Source organism: Amphibalanus amphitrite, unplaced genomic scaffold (genome assembly GCF_019059575.1).
Source record: "Amphibalanus amphitrite isolate SeventyFive unplaced genomic scaffold, NRLGWU_Aamphi_draft 002246F_arrow, whole genome shotgun sequence".
Classification (NCBI taxonomy): Eukaryota; Metazoa; Arthropoda; class Thecostraca; order Balanomorpha; family Balanidae; genus Amphibalanus; species Amphibalanus amphitrite.
Window position 1 is genome coordinate 11,692 of NW_024883733.1, and position 27,456 is coordinate 39,147.

Consider the following 27,456-nt stretch of genomic DNA (forward strand, 5'->3'; position numbering starts at 1 on the left):
TTTATGGCTCAAGATGATCTCCAGAAAAGGCTCATAAGCCAACGGTCATTATGGGTCCAGAGGCCACTTTCACCAACAGAAAAATAGCCGCCTGCCGGAATTTTTTGCCTAAAGATCGTTTCACATATGGAGCGTAAACGGTAAAGCCCTATCCGCTTACGAGCCCATCGCGTTTACATCGCGATACACAAATACCCAAAGAGTTCCAGGACGGTATGGAATTTCAGTAAACTTGGTTGTGTCAGCAATGGGGTCTGGTAGGTGGGGGTAATGGCCCTGCCTGGCGCCCAAAAAGGGGGCACGACCCCGAATGACATGCCGACCACTGCTCTATATAGGTACATCTGAAGGACCCACACCGACACCTCTGAGGGCCCCACACCGGTATCTCCGAGCTCTGAAGGCCCCACACCGGTGACTGAGGACTCACCGGCTCCTGAGGGCACCATGTTGATGTCTAACGGCTCCCCTCAAGGCCACTGAAGGCACTACACTGTACACAAGCTCTCACTTAGCTCTAATGTCCATGTACCGGCCTCTGAGGGATTTAAGCCAGCGCATTCATAGCTCCACACCAGCAATTGTAAGGGCTTCACACTGAAGTATCTGAGGGTTCCACACCGGTGTCTCTAAGGGCCACATACCGGCATCTCTGAGGGCCCCATACCGGCGTCTCCGAGGGTCCACATCTGGCAGGCACCCATCAGCGACTGAAGGTCCCACACTGTCGACTCCGAGAGCCCCATCTGCGTCTGGGAGCACCATGCCGTCTCTAAGAACCACAGCGGCTCCTCCGTACGAAAGATGGGCGTCTGCATGCCAAAAGGGAGCGGTTCTGAGACAGTAGGGCACCTACGTGCAATAGAGGGGCGCCTATGATGCCCATAGAGGCGCCTCAATGCGAAAGAGGGGCGCCAGTGAGGCCTACATATATGGGTGTCCACATGCAATAGGGGTCTGCAATGCAATTGATCAATGCCGGTCCCATAGCTCAGTTGGTTAGAGCGTTGGACTCCGCGTGGTGAGAGCACGCGTTCCCGGTTATGACAGTCCGGGTTCGAAGCGCGACGGGCGCTCGACATTTATGGGCCTCCTGACAGGTATGGTTGCGGTTGGTGGCAGGCCGTAGCCAGGCGAAGTCAGCGAGGGGACCGGCCGTGCGCGGCTTTGTGCGCACGTTAAACTTTGGACTCCAAATTCTGCCATAGAATCGGAATTGCGCGATCGGAGGGTAGAGGGCAGGGTCATCGCAACAAGCTTCGCTTAGCGGTGGCTCTGTCCTTGTGAATCCTTCCCATCAAAAGGTTCGGACTAAATTAAAAAAAAAAAATGCCATGGGGGTGCATTCATAACAAACAGGGGCGCCGGCATGGCAAAGAGAGGCGCCTTCAGGCTTCAAGTGTCCATAAAAGAGAGACGCCTATGATAAGCGCACATTGTATGCGACTGTGGGACATATAGGGATGTCTCTGATGACTATACATAGGGCGCTTATATGCCAAAGAGGGCGCCTATGAAGCTAATGGTGGCACCTGGGAAACGAGGAAGACATTTGTGTAAGGGTTTTCAGGGGTCATGCGCCGTTTGCGGCAAATAGATTCTAAAAAAATCGGAGAGGGAATAAGTTTTAAAAATGGTGCGGACTTTCCGCTCTGTTCGCTTAAGCGGTTACGCCCCTGGGTACATCTGCCCGATCTCAGAAGCTAGATTTGGAGGTCATACCTACTTGAAAGCAGCCAGCAGGACGAGGCAAAAGTTGGAGGCCCCTGAAAATAGGAGGCCCCCTGGAAAAGGAGGCCCCTTGACAGGGTGGCCCACCCACTTTTCATGACGTTCCTACGCCCGTGATACAATGCAAAATATCCAATTATTAGGAGGATCACATGATAGCGTCCGCTCCCCGAATGCGTGTGTGATCCGTGACTGAGTGTTGCGATTAGTAGACGTTGTGTTTGTCATTATGAGCACGCACGTCGGCGATCAAGCTGCTGTTGGCTGTAACTGGAAAAGCTTAGCGCTGTTGCCGTGTGCTGCTATTTGTTTATGCCCGGCGCTATAAACTGATTGGCACAGTAAGCACATCACGTGACAAATATTACCGGCTTGAATGCATGCAAAAAGGGAGCCCAATTTGCTCTAGTCGACGGTTTGTAAATATACTGAATAGTTACGAAGACCTGCATACCTACTGTGTGGTGCACATCTTCTTACCACGACAGCTACACATTCGTCTGTGACAGTCAATAATCAATATACGATGAAATTATACGCGATAGCATTATTTTGCATTAGCCCGCGACCCGTTAGGGGGGCATAGGACCCCCCCTGTGGTTTTTCGGAAATAACTCTAAGTGACATTGTTGTCACCGACCGTTGCTGAGCGGTACCCGCCGAGTCGCCGGCCGGCCCGCGCGGCTGCCGAGCCGGCCGCTGCGGCCACGTGGCGCCCGAGGCGTGTCTGACCTGGTGAGGTCATGCGCGGGGAGCGCGCTGATTGGTCGCTGGTGTCCCGCGCCGCGGGGCACCAGCGAGCTGATCTCGGGCGGGTGAGCCGTAGGCGGGTTCAGTCTGTGTGTGCGTGTAACGCGGTCTGGTGGGGGTGCGGAGTGAAGCTGGATTCTGGAGTGAACTGTGAGAAGTGACAATAAATATCCAGTGGTTGAACTCAGTGGCTGTGAGAGAAGTGAGAGACGGAAGTGACGGAAGTGCGAGGAGTGACGGCAGGCCACTAACGCGTGTGACTGTGACCCGTCCTACTTCCGGGGACCTCGGCTTTTCTCCCCTCGTTGGGGTGTGTGAGGGGGCGGCCACCGGTGTTTCGCCAGCGAAAACCGAGGGCTTAACTCTTTTCCCGCGTTTCGCTATCGAGACTGAGGAAAGGGGCCTCTTTCCATACAAGGGGCGCGGCCAGTCGGCTTCGGCCAACCTCGCTATCGAGGCGTCGAAGTATCGGTAGATCTGTCTGCTCACGGCGCCCTAGCCACTGAGGAGCCTTGATCAGGCAGCGACTGTCGCCTTCCTCACCAATCCTGTCCCAATTTCGACCTCCTAATCCCCCTCAGCCAGTCACAAAACACAAGTGTCGCCAGTGCATGTAAACCAGAGGACATCGTGGCAACAGACATACTGTTAAGTGCTGTGGTTTCAAAGCACAAGTGTGATAAAACGAAGCGGATATCTCCGGTATTTTCCGAATTGAATATTTTCCCAAAGGCTTGACATTACGACGCAATGACCTCTTACTGACCTTAGGTCAGTGACATAAAAAACTCAGCTATATGCTATGCAGCTCGGTGACCTTAGCACATCCTGCAAGTTTGAATGAAATCAGTCCAAAACTGTGAGTTGGACAGGTGCATAAAGAAAATTGAAATTTGACCATGACCTTGTATCGGTTTTCTGACCTGGTGACCTGACCCAGGGACACCCGAACCTGAAAGTTTCAGGTCATATGTAAAAAGGTTGCCCCATAGGCTGTGCCAAGTTTGCTGGCGCTGCGCGCCGCCGTTTTTGCGCTATCTTTGAAAAACCTTATAGGGGGTTGCACCAGCCCCCATTCTGTAGTTGTGCTCAACTTTTTACGGAGCGAGCGAAGCGAGCGTAGTCTTTCCTTAGATTAACGGAAATTTCTGAGTATGAGCGGCCGGCCGGCCGGCCGGCCGTGGTCACGATTCTGCGACGCTTATATCTCAGCAACCACTTGACCGATTTACACGCGGTAATTTTTGTAAGGTAGTTTCATTCCTTCTACCAAGTATTGGACTATTCCCGATGCATGTGGGTGACCCCTTATGCACGTGCCACGTGCAAAACGAAGAGGTGTCAGTTTTGTAATTGTTGCAATATCTCGGTAACTACTTGGCCGTTTGCGCTGAAAGTTGGCATGCAGGTAGGCACCCACTAGGCAATGCATATCCATGTGCCAGAATTGGGGTGCTGCTGCACGTGCGCACGTGCAGGGGTCGATTCCAGATCTCGAGAACGGCTGGACCGATGGCGCTCAAATTTGGCACATGGTTAGGGGTTAGTAGGGTTTCGTGCAAAAGTCAGTTGGGACCCATTTTGCACGTGCGCACGTGCAGGGTGCCGCTTCCAGGTCTCGAGAACGGCTGGGCCGATTGTGCTCAAATTTGGCACATCGCTAGAGACCGGTTAGTAGGGTGCCGTGCACAAGTCAGCTGGAGGTACCCCGTCGAAATTTCAGTTGTGCAAGGCTCACCCTCTCGCTCGCTCCGTTAGTCGCCCCAAAAGGCGTTATACTGGTAAAGTACAGTTAAGCAAGCCAAAAAGTATATCATTCGACGCGCCTTGACGTGTTGAGCACGGTGGCGATTTTTTGCTCACTTAATCAGAAAAAAATTGAAAAGCAAAAAAACTATGAAGCGGTCACGGAGAATTTTTACATTTTTACCCGGAAAACCTCCCTAAATATTGACTTAGAGTCACCAAATTTGCACAGGGGCGAGGATTCCGGGGGGCCCACCTACGTACCAAATTTAATGTAGTGGATGGTGTTTTTTGCCATGATTACTGTAAGTAAGATTTGTTACCTGAATTTAAATTTAAAATTTGTTGCTACCAAATTTGTTGTTTCTATGTGCTATAGGAGGCGATCGCAAGGGGGGATTCGCATCGACCCCCTTGCCCGGCCGCGTTATGAAAAATGCCTTGCCAGGGCGAGAATGAAACGGCCGTTTTCCGCAGCTGAACTTCAGATAGTGCTGCTGAATCCTTTCCAATAAATTTTTACGGAGCGAGCGAAGCGAGCAGAGTCTTTCCTTAGATTAACGGAAATTTCTGAGTATGAGCGGCCGGCCGGGCGGCCGGCCGTGCGGACGCTTTTGCGAGGCTTATGCCTTATATGTCAGCAATCACTTGACCGATTTACATGCAGTAATTTTTGTAGGGTAGCTTCATTCCTTCTACCAAGTATTGGACTATTCCCGATGCATGTGGGTGACCCCTTATGCATGTGCCACTGCCACGTGCAAAACGAAGAGGTGTCAGTTTTGTAATAGTTGCAATATCTCGGTAACTACTGGGCCGATTGCGCTGAAAGTTGGCATGTAGATACTCGTAGGCACTCACTAGGCACTGCATATCCATGTGGCAGAGTTGGGGTGCTGCTGCATGTGCGCACGTGCAGGGTGTCGCTTCCAGATCTCGAGAACGGCTGGGCCGATTATGCTCAAATTTGGCACATCGCTAGAACAGAGACCGGTTAGTAGGGTGTCGTGCACAAGTCAATTGGAGGTATACCCTCGCAATTTCGCACCCTCTCGGCGAGAGGGCCACCCTCTCGCTCGCTCCGTTAGTCGCCCCAAAAGGCGTTATACTCAGGGGTAGCCAGTAACAGCCAGCAACTTGGCTGTCTTTCTGACCTCGGCGTGGGAGGCCATATCGGAGGGTACCCAGACAGACACGATATACACCGACTTCACAGCGGCCTTTCAAAGTGTAAATCATGGTTACTTGATCCACAAACTAAAAAATTCGTTCCACGTCCACGGCTCAGCTCTCATGTGGTTTGTCTCGTACCTCTCCGATAGGCGCCAAAGAGTCACACTGAACGGCAAAACGTCGGAATGGACTAGTGTCATTTCGGGAAATCCAGAGGGGTCATTGATTGCTCCGATCCTATTTTCTATTTTTATGAATGACCTCCCTTCCGATCTAGACTCAGACTGTTTACTCTACGCAGACGATGCCAAAATCTTCAGGAAAATCACGACGCGCCAGGATGCTGCTACTCTGCAGACGGACATTGACCGGCTGAGCTCCTGGTCGGCCACATGGGGTCTGTCTCTAAACCCAGCCAAATGTAAAGCATTCAGCACGGGCGTAGGAACGTCATGAAAAGTGGGTGGGCCACCCTGTCAAGGGGCCTCCTTTTCCAGGGGGCCTCCTATTTTCAGGGGTCTCCAACTTTTGCCTCGTCCTGCTGGCTGCTTTCAAGTATGACCTCCAAATCTAGCTTATGAGATCGGGCAGATGTACCCAGGGGCGTAACCGCTTAAGCGAACAGTGCGGAAAGTCCGCACCATTTTTAAAACTTATTCCCCCTCCGATTTTTTTTTTTAGAATCTATTTGCGGCAAGCGGCGCATGACCCCTGAAAACCCTTACCTACACAAATGTCTTCCTCGTTTCCCAGGTGCCCCCATCAGCTTCATAGGCGCCCTCTTTGGCATATAAGTGCCCTATGTATAGTCATCAGAGACATCCCTATATGTCCCACAGTCGCCCCGTTGTCGCAGGCAATGTGCGCTTATCATAGGCGTCTCTCTTTTATGGACACTTGAAGGCGCCTCTCTTTGCCATGCCGGGCCCCTGTTTCTTATCAGTGCACCCCCATGGCATTGATCAATTGCAGACTGCAGACCTCTATTACACGTGGATGCCCATATATGTAGGCCTCAAACGCGCCCCTCTTTCGCATTGAGGCGCCCCTATGGGCTTCATAGGCGCCCCTCTATTGCACATAGGTGCCCTACTCAGGGTTGTATACGACTCAATCAATAGCAATCAATTCAATCACGACAAATTTGGGAAACCAATCAAATCAATCAAGTCAGAGCAGTTTTCGGGAATTGATTCAATCGACTCAAACGCGACAATGAAAGGAATCAATCAACTCAATCAAACGACTCAAACCAAGACATGCATTAGGTTTTTTGCCCCACCAACTTGGAAAAGTGTCCATAGCAGTCTGGTGTACCTACCTACCTACCTACCTACAGAAGAAACATAAAAATATTGTCATTTAGAATTATAAATTGCCATGCCATTCCAATTCAAAGTTTCTATGTAATAAGGAAGGATGCCTAGTGATGGACAGGTGGATCATGATATTGAGGTTCACTGGGTAGAATTGGAGCAGAAGTTTCATTTAATGGGTGCAAAATAACCCAATAGTTGGCTCGCCCCTTAACCCAAATCACCATCTCAATCTTTCACCTAAAAGCTGTCAATTTAATTTTGGCCATATTCCAGCTAAGTCATCAGGCCATCTACCCTATGTAAAGCCCCTGTCTGTCTCTTAGTTATGTGAGTTAAGCGGAGCTCTTCTGAAATGAACCCTGAACATAATGAACCTAGCTAGGTTTCATGCCACACTGACACCATATGAAAGTGTTGAAAATGTGCTACAAATTTGACAACTTCATGAGGTATGCTTTATGAAGACAGCAGGAAAGCAGGTAGGTACCTACTTACCTGCCTAGATGTGTCACTGGCTACCAACAGTACCAACGAAGGTAGATAGGTTATATGTGAAGAATTCAAAACATTTTATTGCAATACAATTTGAAACTGTTAGGACTGGGGGATAGGGATTAGGATTAGAAATATATTTAAAAGGAAATGGAGAGGACAGGGACTCTGGAACCACAGGATAAGTTAAGGACAAAGGAAGTAGGAACAAGGAAAATTAAAACGCGAAAATGGCACGGCGCGGCTGCGAAACAAAGAAAACGTTTTGCCAATAAGTATGCTAAGCTTTTATAAATCAAAATCCTTATTCTTACGTCTTTTGATTTTTTGGTAAGATGACGTCATTGATTATCATGTAGTATGGTAGATCATCATAAAATAAATCGGTTGTACAACACCAATTTCGTTTTAATTATTATTTCATTTGAAATAAAACCACTTAATCATATTTGGTAAAATATTTTAAGGAAAATGAAATATATTAAATATGTTATGCTTAGGCTCTCAGGAGAAAAGGATCAACAAACGTTCTGCTGCAAATTAAACAATGCAGCAAATTAGCTATTAATTAGGTACGTAAACGTAATTAGCGAGACGAAAACGACGCTTTTGTTTCAGTTATTTTTGTAGGGGTTTCAGATATTTATAGAGTTCAGTGGGTTGTTTCTGAGGAGATGTGGAGATGTGAATTATTAATTAATCACACTTTATTAGTATATAGGGTCTTGCACTTTATCATCTGGATTGAAAAAAAAAAAACGTTTCCTGTTGAGTGCAGAAAGGTAGGTACTAGGTAGGTGCATCGCCAGGTTCTATCACCAGGATTGGAGCAGTTATTGCAGTTGAAAGTCAAAGTTGGCTGTTCATGCTTAGGCCCTGTTCTTTATTTGGCCATCTACCCCATATTGCAGTTGTGATGAGAAGCAGTTTTCAGTGTAGTTTTGTGATCTTTGATGTCATCAATTGGTGTCATTACTTTTCGTCAACTAAAACTTATTTGAACTTTCCATTAAATCGACTCAATCATACGAGTCACTCTAATTTTCGGGAATCAAATCAGTCAACCAGTCGCTCAAACGAGTCAGTCAACCAGTCATCTCGAAAAGTCAATCGACTCAATCCAATCAACTCAAAATACGCGTTGAAACAAATCAATCAATTCAATCGACTTGATTGGTATACAGCCCTGGCCCTACTGTCTCAGAACCGCTCCCCTTTGGCATGCAGACGCCCATCTTTCGTACGGAGGAGCCGCTGTGGTTCTTAGAGACGGCATGGGGCTCTCTGAGTCGACAGTGTGGGACCTTCAGTCGCTGATGGGTGCCCGCCAGATGTGGACCCTCGGAGACGCCGGTATCAGTATGGGGCCCTCAGAGATGCCGGTATGTGGCCCTTAGAGACACCGGTGTGGAACCCTCAGATACTTCAGTGTGAAGCCATTACAATTGCTGGTGTGGAGCTATGAATGCGCTGGCTTAAATCCCTCAGAGGCCGGTATATGGACATTAGAGCTCAGTGAGAGCTTGTGTGGTGCCTTCAGTGGCCTTGTGGAGCCGTTAGACATCAACATGGTGCTCTCAGGAGCCGGTGAGTCCTCAGAGTCACCGGTGTGGGGCCTACAGAGCTCCGAGATACTGTGTGGGGCCCTCAGAGGTGTCGGTGTGGGTCCTTCAGATGTACCTATAGAGCCCTGAGATGCACAGGTGTGGTGGCCCACAGAGGCGCCGGTGTGGGCCCCCAGAGACACCGATATAGGGCCCTAAGAGACACTAGTATGACCCTCAAAGGCCCCGCTGTGTGGCGCTCATAAACACTGGTGTGGAGCCATCACAGGCGGGTGGAGCCGTTAGAGGCCGGAAAGGGCCCTTAGATGCCTGCAAGGAGCCTTCAGAAGCCGGCGTGGCACCCTTATGGGGATAAGCGTGTCTACTTAGGAGCCCTTGAGGTGCTCTCATGAGCTCTGTTGGGCCCTATCGAGCCGAAATATGGCCACGGCCAGTTGCCGCCGCATGGCTCTTCAGACTATCATTCACAGGGGCCTCATCTGCCTAGTTTGAATAGAAGGGCCTCGCAGACCATCAGTCTCATGGGCCTCCTCTGGCTAGCATAAACAGAAGGGCCTGTTAGACCATCAATCCTAGGGGCCTCCTCTGGTTAGTATAAATAGAAGAGCCTCACAGACCATTAACCCGGCACCGCCTGGGCTATTTCCGTACCCACCACAGCCTGGGGGGGGGGGTCGGATCCGACCCCCCCCCCCCTGCTATCTCGAGAACCAATGGTCGTATCGAGCCCCGCGAGGCGGCGTTCGAAAGGTCTCTACGAGACCTTCCCAAAGCACTCTTAAGATTTTAAGATTGAGGTCAACTTTCGGGTCAAGGTCAGGTCAAAGGTCAAATTCAGGGGTTTTACATGATTAGGCTTACGGACAGCGGAATCGATAGCTGCTGCTCGAAACCAGGGCTGCGGAGTCGATGGAGTTTAGGGTGACTCCGACTCCGACTCCGGCTTCAAAAATCGACTCCGACTCCGACTCCAACTCCGACTCCGACTCCGGACGGTTCTATTAACCCGCGCCCCGCTGGGGGGGGGGGGGCAGAAATGACTTCTAAACGCGTTACGCCAGCGACGTCAAACTTTCAGTACCTTATCAAACATCAATTTAAGACGTTTCCTGAAAAATTGAGCGAAATCCGTTGGATTTTTTAGAAAAAGACGTTTTAGTGACGTCATGTCCGCCATTTTCGCCTCAAAAACGGCAAAATTTCAAACGCCGCTAAAATCTTAATTTGTAAAAGAATCAAGACGTAACAAAAAAGTTATACATGATTCTACTTTGTCTATCAAATGGCAATCTCGGTTTTTTGAAAATTTTGGATTTTGACTCAATTTTTTAACTGACTTGTTTGGGAAAATAGTTATAAAATCCAAAATTTTGAGTGTATAAAAAATCGGAAGATATGTCAGAGAAGTTGGCTATGTGCACCTACATACCAATTTTTAAAAGAGTCGGTTCAAAAATGTGGAAGTTATTCAAAATTTTATGACGTCACAACACACAAATTGTTTTGAAAAAAAGATTTTTGAAAGTTCTAGACCTCGTACGAAAACAAAAATAGCATCATTCGATTCGCCGTGAAAAACTGCATCTGATAGACACCTTTTTAGGCCTTAACAACCAACTTCAAAATTTGACTTTACTTGACCTGACCTTGACCTGACCTCGACATGAAATTCATCCAGATGTGGTCCATATCACTTATTGATTGTGCCTATTGAATTCTATGAATAAAATGACCCATAAAACATGTGTCGCACATGCCCTTTTCTATATTTCGTTTTTGGTGACCTGACTTGACCTGACCTTGACCTTGACCTTTGCATGATATTGTATGCAACGAATATTGTCTTGGTAGCCTAAGAACACGTTTTGGGCAATCAGTCTCAGTCCATTCTTCGGCAGCTACGGTGCAAGGCCGATGCTGTAGAAACTTGCATTTTGTACCCTTGACCTGACCTTGACCTGACCTCTGACCTACTTGAGCAAAAAATGGGCTCTGAAGATCCGCCTTGTTGAGAGCTTTCGATTGCCGTTTTCCCCGTCTTTCTACGACCATCGGTTGGGAAGTTAGACAGGAGGGACAGAATCTGCCACCCCCCCCCCCCCCCCCGCCGGGCGCGTATGGCTGAATAGCCCAGCGGGGCGCGGGGTAAAATACATACCTACCATGATATTGAAGCTCATAATGGAGATGTTATATCTTGCCTGAAACGATCTCTTGTGCTTTCCAAGGCGTTGCGTTGCAAATTTGCATTAAAAATGATATGCAGATTGCAGAATTAAAAAGCAGGTTCTAGGGAATTTACCGTCTTCTGCTTCCTTCGCTGAAAACGTTCGTCCAAAACAGCAAAATGACCTTTCTACGACTGAAATCTAATTTCGAGAGCAGTATCGTCAATTAAACAGGTGCAGTGCATGACGCTGAGCCATGCAGCGTTAACTCCGACTCCGGAGTCGGAGTCGGTAAGATTTTGGCGACTCCAACTCCAACTCCGACTCCGGGCAGAACTGTCGACTCCGACCGACTCCGACTCCGACTCCGACTCCGACTCCGCAGCCCTGCTCGAAACTCACCAAAAATGACCTCAAAGGCCTAGTGAAGGTACCATGTGCGTATAGGGGTCATACTAAGTACGGGTCAAGGTCAGGTCAGGACACGAAAGGTCACGGTTTTCACTTTCTGCTACATGGGCGTGCGACACATGTTTTATGGCTTATTGTTCACGCCGAATCCGATGGTAATGGTTACATGTGACCCCAAGTCACTGTGCTGGTGATAAGTGTGCATTGAAAGCATAAAAAATCGTTTATACCATACATAACTAAACGAGGGCTAAGAAAAAAAAATCAATTTTTCAACTTTTTATTTTTTACATAAAAATGCACTTTACTAGACGAGCTTTGTCCCAGGAATCTAGTGATGCCATTTGTTTTCACATGCGATGTTCAGAAGTGCCTCTAATTCACGAAAATGCTTATGACGTCACCATGCCCTATGCATGTTGGAGCTATTTTTTACAATTTGTGGTCAAAAATCAAGATAGAAAGTTGAAATTTGGGGCATCTAATGTTCTAATAGAGCTCTACAACATATATTCCGGTTTTTTGGAAATTCTCAAAGTTTTGGATTTTATTAGCTGTTTTCCAAAAATATAGTTTTTTGAATTTTTAGGGGTGAAAAACGCATTTTATGGAAAATCCGAGATAGCCATTTTAAAGAACTCGTTAAGCTGCGTCTTCTCATGTCCTTAATTTGCAATTTGCTTTAAACCCTGATTTTTGGCGATTTTTTAAACATTTACCACTTTTTGACTAAAAACGCCATGTAGTTACATCACTAAAATCGATATACCTAAAAAAAAAACTTGGAATTTTTTCTTAAAAATTGCACATGAGACGTCAAATTGATGGGGGAGAAGGTATGCCAAGTTTCAAGTAGATAGCGAAAGTGGTTCATGAGTTATTCAAGAAAAACGGAGGGGGGGGGGGTCGGATCCGATCCCCCCAGGCGGTCGCGGGTTAATCTCAGGGGGCTCCTGTGGACATTATAAATAAAAGGGCCTCTCAGACCATCAGGGGCCTCCCTAGAAGAGTGTAAATGTGGATAGAGGGCCCCTCAGATTCATTAGGAGTGGACCTCTCTGACTATCAGTCTCAGGGGCCTCTTGTGGCCAGTATGAATATAAGAGCCTCTCAGACCATATCGGTCTCAGGGGCCTCTTCTGACTAGTGTGGATAGAGGGCCCTCCCAGACCACCGGTTTCAGGGGCCTCCAGTGGCCATTTGAGCAGAAGGGCCTCACAGCCATCAGCCTCGGGGGCCTCTTCTGACTGGTGTGAATATGAGGGCCTCTCATACCATCAGTCTTAGGGGCCTCCTCTGCCTAGTGTGAATATAAGGGCTTCCCAGGCCATCAGTCTCAGGGGACTCTTCTGACTGGTGCCGGATTGAGGGACCTCCCAGACCGAAAGTTTTGGGGGTCTCCTGTGGCCAGTATGAATAGAGGGGCCATCAATCGTTTTTGATGGTCCATCAGTCTCATGGGCCTCTTCAGCCTGGTGTGATTATAAGGGCCTCTCAGGTCATCAGTCTCAGGGGCCTCCTCTAACTACAGTGTAGATGGATAGGCCTCCCAGACCCAGACCATCAGTCTCAGGGGCCTCTTCTGACTATTGAGGATGGAGGGGCCTCCTCTGACTAGTGAGGGTAGGGGGCCTCGGCTAGACCGCCAGTGTCAGGGGCCTATTCTGAGTAGTGTGGATGGAGGGGCCTCCCAGACCACCAGTCTCAGACCTGAGACCTCTGACTAGCGTGGATAGAGGGGCCTCCAAGACCGCCAGTGTCAGGGGCCTCCCCAGACCAGTGTGGATATTGGGGCCTCCTCAGATCCACTAGGGCCTCTCAGGCCATCAGTCTCAGGGGCTTCGACTGACAAGTATGAACAGAGGGCCTCCTTGGATCCATCACGGCCCCTTGGAGTCCGTGCGTGGGGATTCGTGGAACTTATTTTTACCGAGTTTGTTTATTCTGGAAGGTGACGACGTCCTCTCAAATCGAGACGAGGGGCCTCGAGTAAAAAGTAGGTGGGCCAAAACACATGGTTGGCCCCCCCCCCCCCACCTCGAAAAGTGGGTGGACACTTGCCCACCTGCCCCCCCCCCCTGTTCCTACGCCTATGGCATTCAGTGTGACTCTGCGGCGCGCTCCCGTTCGGACCACCTACCGTATTGGCAGCGCTGTTCTGGAGAGCGTAGACGAGATCAAAGATCTTGGCGTCACAATTGACAGCTTTTCAGCGCACGTGTCCCGGATTATATGCCAGACAAACAGGGCCCTAGGCCTGATGATCAGAACCTTTCAGGCCGGGACTAAGAGATCGAAATTTAACAAACATACGTTACTCGTTACTTACTATGCCACGTTCAATTTTGGAATACGGTTGCGTGGTCTGGGCGGGAGCGGCCAAATCCCACACAGAGCGGGTTGATCGTGTGCAGCACAAGTTCTTGTTGTGGTTGAATAGCCACACATCCTCGCCATGTTCCTCTCTGTCCTATCCCTCTCTTCTGCATCATTTTGGTATTACATCACTGTCTGTCTGTAGAAACCAACACGACCTGCTCTTCCTGAGGAATATCCTGGCCGGTAAAATCCGTTCTTCTAACCCCCTTGGTAGATTTCCGCTTCATGTGCCGCCGCGATCAACCCGCTCACAGCGGCTCTTCGCCGAGCTTCCCTGGCGCGTACGGACCGTCGGGGATGGTTTTCTGCGCCGACTACCGAAGGCCATGAACGTGTTTTAACTAGAAGTCCCGCTGATGTTTTTAGCGATAGTTTTTACACTTTTAAAGGACACGTTTTAAACTATGTGAAAGGGCTGGAAGCGGCGTGATCGCATCCGCTGTGCTTTTAGTGTTTCTTGTTTACCAGGCTTTTTAGGCTATTATTTATTTATTTACATCTCCTGTGTTTATAACTCTAAGTGTTTTTATCTTCAGTGTGTGTGTGTGTGTGTGTGTGTGTGTGTGTGTGTGTGTGTGTGTGTGTGTGTGTGTGTGTGTGTGTGTGTGTGTGTGTGTGTGTGTGTGTGTGTGTGTGTGTGTGTGTGTGTAGGTGTGTGTGTGTGTTGTGTGTGTGTGTGGGTGCTGTTTTACTGTCCCTTTGACTTCGCCTTTTAAGTGGACTTATTGTCTGTTGGCGATTTTAAATATACAAATACAAATACAAATACAAATAACAGTTGGTAGCATTAGGCCAAATGGGCGCTCAAAAACTACTACCCCATAAGGTTTCCATGTTAAATCGACCTTTTTCAAGCGAGCCCCACACGTAAGATAAAAGATAAAGTGCCAATATTATTATGGGGAAAGGTAGCCTCAAGCTTTCTCTACAACCTTCCTATCTAGCGTTTTTCGATGCGGAGGCCATAACAGGTTCAAAAAGCATTGGGCGCTGTCCGAGGTACCAAAAGCCCTTCCATGAGAGCACAAGTTCCTGCGCAGGCGCACATTGCCTCAACCCTGTACTAGCGTGAATTAGTGATACTGCTCACGGACTCGATCAGCCAATCAGCATCCGCGATTACATTCATAGATGTCGCTAGCATCCAGTGGCGGCGGAAGGTATTCTAGGATAGGGGTGCAAACGATATTGAAGCGCCCCTTCCCGCTGGGCGCCCCTTACCATATACCTACACGGTTGTAGTAACACAAACAGTGAAGATACGTTTGACAATGTGTTGTACCTGTTAACACGTTCAGAATTACAGTTTTATGTAACGAGAAATAGTTAGGTACATTCCATAGCGTAAATGTAACCTTCATAATGTTCGTTTAGAAACAACCTCATCACCATATCATAAGATTCTCCGAATAAGGCATATCGAAAAGAGTTCCACGGTTGCAATACCTTCGTGTGGACTAGTGAATAAGGCGCCGAATCCATAACACTAACTCGGTGACAGAGAATTGCAGGCCGGTAAGCAGCATGCCGCCTGGGCTGCACTGCACTATTGCATTCAGTGGTGTCATCAGTATCACGTCAGCCCTTCGGAACGGACATCCTGGCTCAATGTCATCAGGTTTATGGTGGGAGTAGCAGGTTTGTGACGCCCCAGTGAAATAAATGCTGCCTTTCAACACCGATAGGAGCCCGAAATGAATGAATACAGGTAACAGGCAATCAACGCTGGTAGGTATCCCAGCGAAATGAATGCATCTATTACCACCCAGAGGTGCCCCCATTTCAAACTAATACGACGGCGACGCCTCCACACCGATAGGGGCCCATCCCAGGGGAACGGAATAAATGCCGCCCCCTCATTGCCGGGCGCCCCAGGAGAATGAATGTTACACATCAACACCAATATGCCTCCCAGTGAAATGAATTATGAATGTCGCCTTTCGACGCCGGTAGGCGCCCCAGACACCAGTGGATTTACTGCCGCCTTAAAGGGACACTCCCACCTTAACATTAGTTTTGAGTTGAGATAGCCAAATTGGTGGCCATGGCCTGCAAATACCGGTTTGGGCACTCACAACATCGAAAAATGCTTTAATTCCAAGATATGGAATTTCAAACTTGCAGTTTTCGGATTCTAAGGGGCTAATGCATTGGAATGCCCCCTTAGAATTTGTGACGTCAGCGGAGATCTAACGATTTTTAAATCTTAGACTAAAACCATCGTTAACACGTGGTGGTATACGCTGCTTTGCGCGCAACGTCTGCCGCACTTTAACCCTATTCCTGGCGGGCTCCGCCGGGACAAGAAACTGGCGGGGGGGGGGGGGCCGATTCGGCCCTCCCTGAGATCTCGAGAACGAAGCAAGATAGCGACAAGCGGTAAACGGCATCGGATACGCATGGACAAGGTCTACAATTTTTACTAAGGTCATTTTCAGGTCAGGTCAAAGATGACGTCACAGGGGTCGAAAAAGTCAAAATGGCGGCGCTAAATATGGAGAGAGTTTTTCTCGAATAACTTTCGAACTAGTCAAGATAGGAACAAACTAAGGGCATCATCGTGATCCTCTCGTCAATCCGCATCGAATGATATATATGTTGACCTCGAAAGGTCAAGGTCAAAGGTTGACCTCAGGTCACGTGACCTCGAGGTCATCATGTATATCATTCGATGCGTCTTGACGAGCTGAACACAATGAGACCATCCACGCGTCTGTATCTTGTTCCTGTACGGAGTTATTGGCCAAAAACCTTTGGTGACCTTTGATGACGTCACATGACCTCACAGCTGCCCAACAGCAAAACAGACATCAAGGTAGTGAAGGTTGATCGTATATGAAGTCATGTATGGTATATGGGGCCATTCCGACCTGTTTTAGTGGTAAAAACAGGGAGTTGATTTTTCCCCCATTGACTTATAATGGGGAGGTCGCGAAACTGACCTGACCTTAGGTCACCGATATCAAAATTCCGAGATATACAAATTGCACATACTGGTACCCTAACTAAAGCCTGAAGAGAAGAAATTGATCGGTCAAAAACTCTAGCTCTGGCGTGATTGCAAACTTTTCTGAGGTAGGGTCACCAAACCGCCTCTGGTGACCTGACCTGAGGTCAGATCAACTCAAAATTTTCAGACATGTTGCGTAGAAGCCTTTTAGGAAAAGTCAGAAAATTTGAGCTTCCTAGCTCAACGCATTTGGGAGAAATAACCAAAAAACCTCAGGGGGGGGGGCTCCTGAGGCCCCCCCGCCAGGAATAGGGTTAAGGCTGCCAAATTATTGCTTCCAAATAAAGTCGCTAGTAACAGGGGAGATCCCTAAAAGTAAACAAAAGTAAAAGCCTGATATCTTGAAAACCAGTGAATATTTTTCGGTGAAATTTGGTAGATATTCGTTTTCGCTCTTTCTGAACCAAGGGACATCACTTTCATGCCAATTCATTAACTTTTTTGAAGGTGGGAACTGGGAGGGTCCCTTTAAAACACCGATAGGCACCTCAGTGAAGCGAATGCCGGCCTATACCACCGATAAGCGCCCCGGATGAATAAATACCACCCGTCAACGCCGATAGGCGCCTCAGTGAAATTAATGCCGCCCCAATCTCCGATAGGCGCCCCAGGTGATACATGTCGCCCATCAACACCAACGGGCGCCCCATTGAAATGAATACCGCCCTTCAACACTGGCAGACGCCCCAGTGGAATGAATGCCGCCCCACAATGCCGATGGCCGTCCCTGCACTGGAAAATCAGTTTCGCCCCTATACAGGCGCCCATAGAAGTTTGCAGAGTGCTATTCCTGGTCATAATCATCTCCCTAGTAAAAAAAAAAAAAAAAAACGCCAAATACGCCCTAGCACTAGGGGTGTAACCGCCCATACGGACAGTGCAATTTTACAGGCCCCAATCTCGGACCTCCCTTAACATTCATATGTTGTAAACGGCAAACCGCCCCCGATAAATGTTACACAAACTAATTTCCTCTCGCATATCGGCCATCAGGCGCCCCTTTTTGTCGCATGGAGCCTGCAACGCTATAAGCCCTCATATGTTCGTGTTGGCGTTCGGAGGCTATCGCCTTCAAAGACGTCTCCATAAATGTTTCTTTTTCGTCCCACACACAGGCGCCCCTCTTTCGCATGCAGGCGCCCCTCTTCCGCATGGCGCGCTTCTCGAGTGGCTTCGCCCTCCTATAGCCTTTATCGCCTGGCAAGATTATATTCGACAGGATCGGCAGCATCTGCCTTTGTTTCAGATAAGGATGCCCTCCACTCTTCAGCCTATCAAAAGATACTTTTCCCACGTCATTGCCACCCTCTTCGTGTCACAAGTGCCTTTATCAGTTGCGGTGTCGCACTGCTCAGCTTTATGGCTGCCGCACCTCTTAACTTCCTGCCTCCTCTACAGATTTTCGAGGCGCCCCTTTCCATAGCTTTAGGGTGCAGCTGCCCCCCTTGCCCCCCTGCTTCCGCCGCCACTGCTAGCATCACGTAAATCCTGCTTGCGAACACATTTTAAGGATGAAACATCTGCGCCATTTCTGCCTTCCGTTGATTCCTGCCATCTTAGTACCTATCAACTATACTACGCCTTTCAACTAACTTTAGACTAAGTTTTAAACTATGGTCAGTATGTTATTTCTGGTAGATATAATTTAAAAATAACTGCTTTATGAATTTGTATTTATTCTTCAGAATGGAATACTCTATTTTTTTCCATATTCAAAAAATATATCAACTACCATGTAACTCATCCAGGTAAAATGGGCGCTTTTCGCGTCGTTGGTGTACCCGTTGTTCTATATACCCTGGTTATACCGGCTTGATTGGGCACTGTTGTCGGAACAATTTTCTGGGGTCGCATAGGTAGGAGGAAACTCTTACTCATTTGATCGAATTTCCAAAAAAAGCTAGTTCTACGAGAAACTTGAATTTTTTTATAATTAGTTGTAATGGGAACAGTTTAGTTACCTTTTTGAAAATATACAAGCATGACTTTTTCTCGATATAATATTGAATACGAAAAGTGCCGAAAGAGTTCTTTATTGCTAGAATAAGTTTTCTAGATAAGTTTTCTATAAGCTAGAACAAACTGTCTGGCAATAAGCACTTTTTCGGCACTTTTCGTGTTCAATATCGAGGAAAGCTCATGCTTGTAGGTATACATTCAAATAACTATCACAATGCTCCTCGCACAAGCCCTTAACTCCATCAATAATTTTGGGAACAGCTTACTTAAAAAGCCTTCTTAGCTAAAGCACCCCGAGCATTAACCCGCGCCGGGCCGGTGCTCTGAGATTCCGCGCCGGGCCGGGGGGTGTCTGAACACCCCCGCTTCTAACTCGGCTCCTGGGCCACGTAGTGACACGCGGTAAGCGGCAGTCGAAAGAGCGTCCAAAATAAGGACGAGAACACTTCGGTCATTTTTTTTTTTTGGTCAGGTCAAAGGTCAGGTCACCAGAGGTCACCAAAGGTCAAATGTCCACTATTTCAACATTTTGGAAACTGCCAACGGCTATCTCGGGAACCGATAGAGCTACAGAGCCGCGGAAAAGCGCATTCGATAGCCCTTTTACAGACCTTTCTGAGTAATGTTCTCAGATTTGACCTCAGGTCAACGGGTTAGCCTCCAGAGGGCAAAAACTCCAAAAATAGCCGTTTTTACAAAAAACGTTTTTTTCGGCAATAACTTTTGACTCAAAAGAGCCAAGACATTACTTTTGCCACCATCGTGTTCCTCTCGTCAAGGCGCGTCGAATGAACTATAATTTGACCTTGAGAGGTCAACTTGAAAATCTGACCTCAGGTCAAGGTCATGACCTGACCGGAAAAGGTCATGTTGCATATCAGTCGATCCGCAACGTCGAGCCGAACACATCTAAGCGTTTTCAGCGCTCTAGCACGTCTCTATCAGAAGTTATTAGCGAAAAACTGTTAGATTCTGTTTGTGACCTGAGATGACCTCGGGGACATAACGAGGGGTCACAGTTGCCATTTTCCGGTTCAGTGTGTCCATTTTACCTACATCTCGATGTTTGAGAGTGTTTAGAATAGCGTTCGTGCAAAACAGACGCTTTTCAATTTTCTCCCATTGACATAACGGAGAGGTCGCAAAATTGACCTGACCTTAGGTCACCGATATCAAAATTCCGAGATATATATTTTATAGATAATGTTGCTCTAATCAATCGCTGAAAGTTTCAAGGCAATCGATCAATCGGTGTAGCTATGACGAGCATTCTTATTTTTTCTGAGGTGAGGTCACTTGGCGTGACCTGGTGACCTGACCTAAGGTGACCTGGGTCTGAAATTTCCACAACATGTGTGGAAAAGATGCACAAACAGGTGTGCCAAAAACGGCGGCGCTTCGCGCTGCCGTTTTTGAGATATCTGTGAAAAACCGCAGGGGGGGGGGTGTTCAAACACCCTCCGGCCCGGCGCGGGTTAATAAGACACACTTCTTAGGTTAGCGTTTATTTGTCTTTGTGACACTATGTATTCATTTCTTTACATTCCGTTTTTACCATTTTCCAAGTTTTCTTCCTGCATTTCTTCCTTCACGGCAAAAACTGGATCAATCACGCTCAACCTAACAATGCCACTGGCTCCCTCGCATCCCGGCAGACTCTCAGACACCGCGGTATTCTCGTATCCCCTCAACACTCTTTCGCACCTCTCCCCTTCAATTCCCCTTTTCACCGTGTTCTTTTCACGAGAGGACCGAAGCGACTGCCTTGAGCACCTCCTCTTGGCGGAGTAGCGCGACAGCTCGCGCTCGACGTCCCGCCGCACGCGCTGTGTCAGCGTGAACGAGACGAAGATGAAGACGCCCTGCAGTGTGTCGAGGACGATGAAGATGTACCAGAGCGGCGGGAAGTGCAGCCAGCCGGCGACCAGGCCGATCACCCACGACATGCCCGTGATCAGTGCCAGCCGCGTGTACAGCCGCAGGTTCGTCTGCCAGAAAAGACGGAAGGTGAGGCAGTAGACTCCAATCGAATCAAAGTTGGCACCGACAAATCCATGGATAGCAAAATGTGGCAGTAGCATTTCCTAGAGCTTGATTCTTGAAACAGCATGATAAAACGTGTCCTTTCCTAGCAAATACGTGTAGTATGTAGTAAAAATACCATGTTCCCTGATATCGTTGTGATAATCGTTGAAGGCCAAATACCACCACGGCTTAATGTTTGCTGAGAGAAAAGCAATGCAAATAATTTTATAGCAGAAAGACACAACCAAACCATCATTATCGCTGGAGTTGATATGACACCTGACTACAAGTTGAGCAGTAGGGACTTTGCTTTTGGACAAGTTTGACCGATTTGTTTCGAACTTCTGTTCACAATACAGTATGTACGAGCTAATATAAATTAACCCGCGCACCGACGGGGGGGGGGGCGGATATCCGCCCCCCCTGAGGTTTTTCGCAAATAGCGGGAAAACCGCGGCGCGTAGCGCCGCGAAATTTGGTATGACTATTCCCTTATCAATTTTACACATGGTGTGCAAGTTTGAACCTCCTACCTTTCAAGGTCAGGTCACCAGGTCACTTTGAATGACCCAACCTCAAGTCACTTTTTTGCAACTTTGTCACCGTGCCAGAGCTACAGTAGATGTCGGAGGCCTTTGAAAGTCGCAGGATGTTATTAGGTCATTAGTAGCTACAATTTGTATATCTCGGAATTTTGATATCGGTGACCTAAGGTCAGGTCAATTTCGCGACCTCCCCATTATAAGTCAATGGGGGAAAAATCAACTCCCTGTTTTTACCACTAAAACGGGTCGGAATGGCCCCATATACCATACATGACTTCATATACGATCAACCTTCACTACCTTGAGGTCTGTTTTGCTGTTGGGCAGCTGTGAGGTCATGTGACGTCATCAAAGGTCACCAAAGGTTTTTGGCCAATAACTCCGTACAGGAACAAGATACAGACGCGTGGATGGTCTCATTGTGTTCAGCTCGTCAAGACGCATCGAATGATATACATGATGACCTCGAGGTCACGTGACCTGAGGTCAACCTTTGACCTTGACCTTTCGAGGTCAACATATATATCATTCGATGCGGATTGACGAGAGGATCACGATGATGCCCTTAGTTTGTTCCTATCTTGACTAGTTCGAAAGTTATTCGAGAAAAACTCTCTCCATATTTAGCGCCGCCATTTTGACTTTTTCGACCCCTGTGACGTCATCTTTGACCTGACCTGAAAATGACCTTAGTAAAAATTGTAGATCTTGACCGTGCGTATCCGATGCCGTTTACCGCTTGTCGCTATCTTGCTTCGTTCTCGAGATCTCAGGGGGGGCGGTCATCCGCCCCCCCCCCCCGTCGGTACTAAGTTGGCGCAGACCCCCGTCGGTGCGCGGGTTAAACCACACCTGACACACGAGTTCCAATGCGAGGGAAGCCCTGCTTACCTTTGACGAAGCGGTGTTGACTGTCGCCTGCGACGTTCTTCGGATGATGATGGCGCTTCCGCAAAAGAGCGCCACGTTCACCACCATGAGGGCGACGAGTGGCGCAGCGAAGAACATCATCATGGCCTTGGGCCGGCTGAACCAGCAGACCCGGTCGCCGAAGCCGGGCCGGTACGGGTCCGAGGGGTCTCTGAGGAGATCCACGGAGACGGCCGACACCGCCAGGGCTCCGGTGGTGAGCAGGACGTACAGACAGTAGAACAGGAACCGCCGCGGTCGGCCGCCGCTGGAGACGCGGAGCTCTGTCGCGGAACGCCTGAGGGCGAGAATGGGTAGCTCTGAAGGAGCAATTGTTTTATCTGAAGATAAAAATATGCGTTTCATGTCATATTTAAGAGTTTGGGACTTGGGTGCTGCAAATGCAGATGCTCCTGAGTCCCCTGACTCCTGAGCATCGTGGGAAAAATATGGATAAGATCAAGGCCCGCGACAAGATGTTACTTGGAAGATAAAGTGCGGCGGTAGCTTACTGATATTTAGAACATAAAATTCAGCTGAAAAAAATGAAGCTTCCTTGAGGTCAAGCAGCAGTACTCAGTACACGTGTACGTACAATACTTTAAGGAGCAAGAAAGAAGTACCGAATTATATGTAGATGCAAACAAACCTCAATGTGGTGAAGACGTCGAAAGCCATGACGTTGGTCCAGAGCAAGGATGTGATAAACGCGATGTAGATGATGATAGCAAGAGCGCGGCAGCTGCTACTGCCCACTTCCGGAAAAGGGCCAGCCAGGAGGCACGTGTACGACAACAACAGTGCGACACAGAACGAGGCCAGATTCTTTCCGGGGAGGTTTCGGAGTTTCGGCACCAAGCAGAACGCCGCCAGATGGAGGCACAGGCACAACATGGAGGCGGACACGAAGACGAGCGCAATGATGGAGATTGTGTCGCCAATTTTGCCAAAGCCGGCAATTTTTGAGCAGATGGCAACGTTCTCTCCAATGTGTTCGTACTCGTCAGGACTGTAATGCCTGTCTTGAGAGATGGCGTACACAGTTCCGTCGTCATGCAACTCGAACTCATCAGCAAACAGCAAGTACTTGACGCAAGGCACTTGGTGTTTGCGTTTGGTGGCATCATTCAAAGTCTTATTGTCCTTAGCTTGAGCTGTGGAATCAAGTAGGACATTGGTGAACTCAGAAGCGTCTACGCCACTTGATAGCTTCATTTTATGAATGCAGTCGCGATACTTGAGAGAGAACCCATTCCGAAACGAAGTATCATTACAAGAAACGGTTGTGAAGGAATCATGCTCGTATCTTATGTTTGTGTTGAGCACCAATAAAAGTGTCGTGGAACTGGTTTCCTCCCTGTCTTCAGTCTCATTTTCGTCAACTCTGACACTCTCCGGCGTTCCAATGTTTCCACAAAGAGCACAGCATGACCTTTCGAGGACCTGTGTTCCCTTTTCTTGCACTCTACTTGAGTTTCCACACTTATTAGCAAGTATTGTACAAGTCCACTGAAGCTTCAGCATTTCAGAATCTGCCCTGATTCGCACAGAATCTGAAGCTCCAGACAGACATGCCTCCATGGCACCTCTCATTTTCTGTGGGATGGCTGTGACGAGTTTGCAGTGGTAGAGTTGCTGCCGTTCGCCCTCGGCTTGAGCCACATGACCGTCGGTGTCATTCTCTCCGAGTGCTGCTGCTTCACCACTTCCTACTCCGCTAAAGCACAGCGTACACGACTTGTTTCGATACGACACTTCACTCTGCGGACCTCTCGGTCGATGGGTCACAACATAATCTTTTACAGAAATGGCCTCAGACTCGGAATTCCCAGCTTCAGCTTCTTTACCAGCAGGCCTGTTCATCTGGCATCGAAACGTGAAACACACTTTGAGGTAGTCCGACTCCGAGATATCCTCACAGTAACCACCAGAGATATGGAAACTGATATCGTTCTTAAGAACATGGTAACATGTTTCCAATACACAGCAGTTTGTATCGCACGAGCTGCTTGCAATGAGCGTGCCGTTCGTCACAACCTGATCAATCTCACCACAGCGTAAATAGTCTTCAGCTGAGGTGGCCTTGCACAAAAGCACTTCCTGAGATTTCGCAGTGACAGCTTCAGCTATGGAAGCCGAGCTAGGGGAGCTTTGGGTAGTGTTTTCGCACACTACCAGGAAGACGCACATCGCGAAGACGGCCGCAGATACGGCAGACCGTGGCGCTAGTGAAGTCCGTTTCGCCATCTTTGTTCGGTCGGTCGGACAGGCATCCGCTCCAAGATGGCCTTCGAGGAGAGATCCGATTCAGCGGCGCCCACCGTGATGTCACCTCACCTCACTGTCAACTCATGCTGAGAAGGCACTTTGATCGTGAGTATCGACCATCTTGTCTCGCTGGACTTAGAAATCTTCATGCGTTCGTTTTCCGAATATCTTTAATTTGTATCAATGTATAAGCACATTGCATAACAAATAGCACATAATAAATCCCCAGCTCCGGCACTTCTAACACTGAATACTGAAGCAGAGCTGCTTTTCCACGGCACACAGTGTTGTGGTAATGGATACTTTTCTCGCAAAGTCTGATCTGTAGCACCGTAACCTTCCTCGCGCACGGGATCACCACACGTCGCTGACGGAGAGCCGAGTCCGCAGCCTCATCCACCGGCGACTCCTCTATGACTGGATGAAAACGTGTGCGAGCGACCACCTCAGCATGACGTCACCCCTATAGCTCAGGGTGAAACCGGGCGCCCTCGCAGGTCAGCAGAATCGCTGAGTCACGCGTGTCCACGTCTGCCCAGCGCGGCGCGGGTTCGGATCTCGGCGCGGTGCTTATTTACACGGGCGGGAGATAGGCCCGCGAACTTTGCTTTACGACTGGAACCTATTTCGCATAGCCGGTATGCTGAAGAATATGATGTGAGCTATTGTCGCTTGGATCGTGAGACACTAGGATTTCAAACATGCCGTTATAAAAAGTGAGTGCTAAGTTTGAGCTGTCTTTTTAAACTTGTTATGCTGCTTTTTAAGGTTCTATTGAAAAGGTTGCCATTAAACTGAGGAATCAGACAAAGCTTGGAAGTGAAATGGCTGACTCACGTTCCACGTCTTCATATAGGACATGATTCTCATGAGGTATTAGGTTTCTGTCTAATGACTGAGATGCTTGTGAATGACTCTGACGCTTATACTGCAACTTCCTGCTGAAACTCGAAATGAGTTCTATTGACAAAATAAGGGTGTTGCTGACTCAGATATAAGTCCAAGTTTTGAATTAACACATCACAAGATGCAATAAGTCCTTGAACAACAAATACAAGCAGTAAGCAATAAGAACTGGAGCCCTGTGGCGTGACTGGTGCTAGTGCCACCGTGTGAATTGTGTTCAGTACGGAGACTGCAACGCTGGGTGCCGCTGAAAATGTCAAAATCGATTCGGCCGGTGCCACTCAATTTTCTTTTGTAGTAAAAAGGTATCACATAATCTCCTTAGGCACATGGAGAAGGAATGTCAGTGGAACTGCTTTATTATTTTCCAGCGACTCACTCTAAATTAAACAAGTCACGCCGAGGCTGATATGCAATGGTACTGTTTTTCAGATGCACCACTTAGGTAAAAAAAATGACCTTAGGTATTTATGAACGCACTGAAATTGCAAGCTTTACAAGGCGCGATATTACAATACATCACAAGGCGTGGCGATTAAAGAGTTATAGCTGTCCTTATCTTGGCAGCGAATTATGTTGAATAAATGCACTACTCGAGGTTGTTATGCGTAAAATAATACAATCGTGTATGCTTATAACTTGCAGCGTCGCTAAAAGATTCATTTTCACTTACCACTAAACTTACAAAAAAAAATCATGCACACAATAAAATCAAATTCCAAAAGAATACAGCTTATCAAGGTCGTTAAACTCTTCCTGACATGTAAAGAGAGGTCACGGAAGCAATTGTCCCACAAACAAGCAGCTACTAAATATTGTATGCAATTTGCACCAACGCACTGTAAAATGTCGTTTAGTGATTCAGCGGTGTTGTATCGAGCGACCTGCAGCTAAGATTGGGCCCTTTCCTTGAATTGCAAGACCCTTGTCCAGCAAAAGGCAGCATGAAAACGTTTCAGAGATGGTTGAAGCTGTATTTAGGGCCTTGGTTGTAGCTATAGATTCATGGTGGTTATGACTGGTTAGTGCATATTCCTCTGCACACCTTGGTGGGTATGACTTATGGTGCACACACTCTCTTAACCCGCGCCCCGTTGGGCTCTGCCGAGCAACGAGCCCTGTTGGGGGGGGGGGGGGGGGGCATTTTGCCCCCCCTAAGATCTCGAGAATCACGCAACCTAGCGACAAGCGGCAAAGGGTGTTGGATAGCCCTATCAGAGAACTACCTTGTGACCCAATTTTATCGACCTAGGTCAAACCGATGACGTCACAGGTCAGGTCAAAGGTCCAATTTTCACAGTTTACAGGCATTTCAAGAAATGCGTTGTAAAATCGAGTAAAATGCATTTCATTGAAAATCATCGATGGGGAAATGTTCTTCAAACACATATTTTGCTATTTGAGGTCACTGATACCAGGTCAGGTCACAGAGGTCAGGTCACGGGGGGTCACAATATGAAAGTGTCGTGTGATACATGTTTTATGGTCCATTTTACATGACAAATGCGATTATGTGGGTCAGGCAGCCTTTGGGGCCAGCTTAGGTCACGTTTTGGTCCAAGGTCAGGTCAAGGTCAGGTCAAGGTCAGGTCAAATTAGGTCAAATTTTAAAGTTAATATTTTTGCATAAAATGGGTATCGAATCGATGCAGCTCGTCACGGTGAGTTCAATGGAGGTCTTTGTTTTGCCGTACGTGGTCTAGAATTGCTAAAAATTGAGTTCAAAAATTTGACGTCATCATTTTTGAACAGTTTTTTCGCTATAACTTGGCCAAAAAACGAGATATCGATCTGACATTTTGTGTATATGTAGAAGAGCGCAGGGACTATCACATATTTTCCGGTTTTTTAAATTCGGAAACAATTTGGATTTTTTTTAGTTTAAAAAAAATCAATTTTTTGAATTTTTGTGGTCAAAAACCCAAAATTTTGAAAATCTGAGATAACAGTTTTGTAGCGCCGCTTTTTGTCTACTGGACCATATAAATAACTTTGAAATTGCTTGATAACTGTAGATTTGGTGAGCGTTTCAAGATTGCATGTTTTTTGCTCATTTTTGCTCGAACATGACCTCAGTTTGACCTCAATAACTCCTGACCT

At 47.8% G+C, this 27,456-nt stretch overlaps 1 protein-coding gene across 1 annotated transcript; it reads right to left on the reverse strand.

Annotated features, from left to right (window-relative positions):
• Positions 1–20,192: 20,192 nt before the first annotated feature.
• On the reverse strand, positions 20,193–23,763 carry LOC122376692 (adhesion G-protein coupled receptor G2-like). The gene is made up of 3 exons (XM_043356608.1): positions 22,832–23,763; positions 22,165–22,480; positions 20,193–20,691 (listed from the first exon to the last, which is right to left on the reverse strand). The coding sequence occupies exons 1-3, from the start codon at positions 23,761–23,763 to the stop codon at positions 20,242–20,244; spliced, it is 1,698 nt and encodes a 565-aa protein (XP_043212543.1). The 3' UTR covers positions 20,193–20,241.
• Between the last annotated feature and the right edge of the window lie 3,693 nt (positions 23,764–27,456).

Excerpts from the sequence above, each read along its gene's own strand:
- LOC122376692 (XM_043356608.1), bottom strand. The coding sequence starts at position 23,763 with ATGGAGGCATGTCTGTCTGGAGCTTCAGATTCTGTGCGAATCAGGGCA. Across the intron at positions 22,481-22,831 it reads GACGTCTTCACCACATTGAG|GCGTTCCGCGACAGAGCTCC; the intron begins GTTTGTTTGCAT and ends TCTCGCCCTCAG. Across the intron at positions 20,692-22,164 it reads TCAACACCGCTTCGTCAAAG|ACGAACCTGCGGCTGTACAC; the intron begins GTAAGCAGGGCT and ends CTTTTCTGGCAG.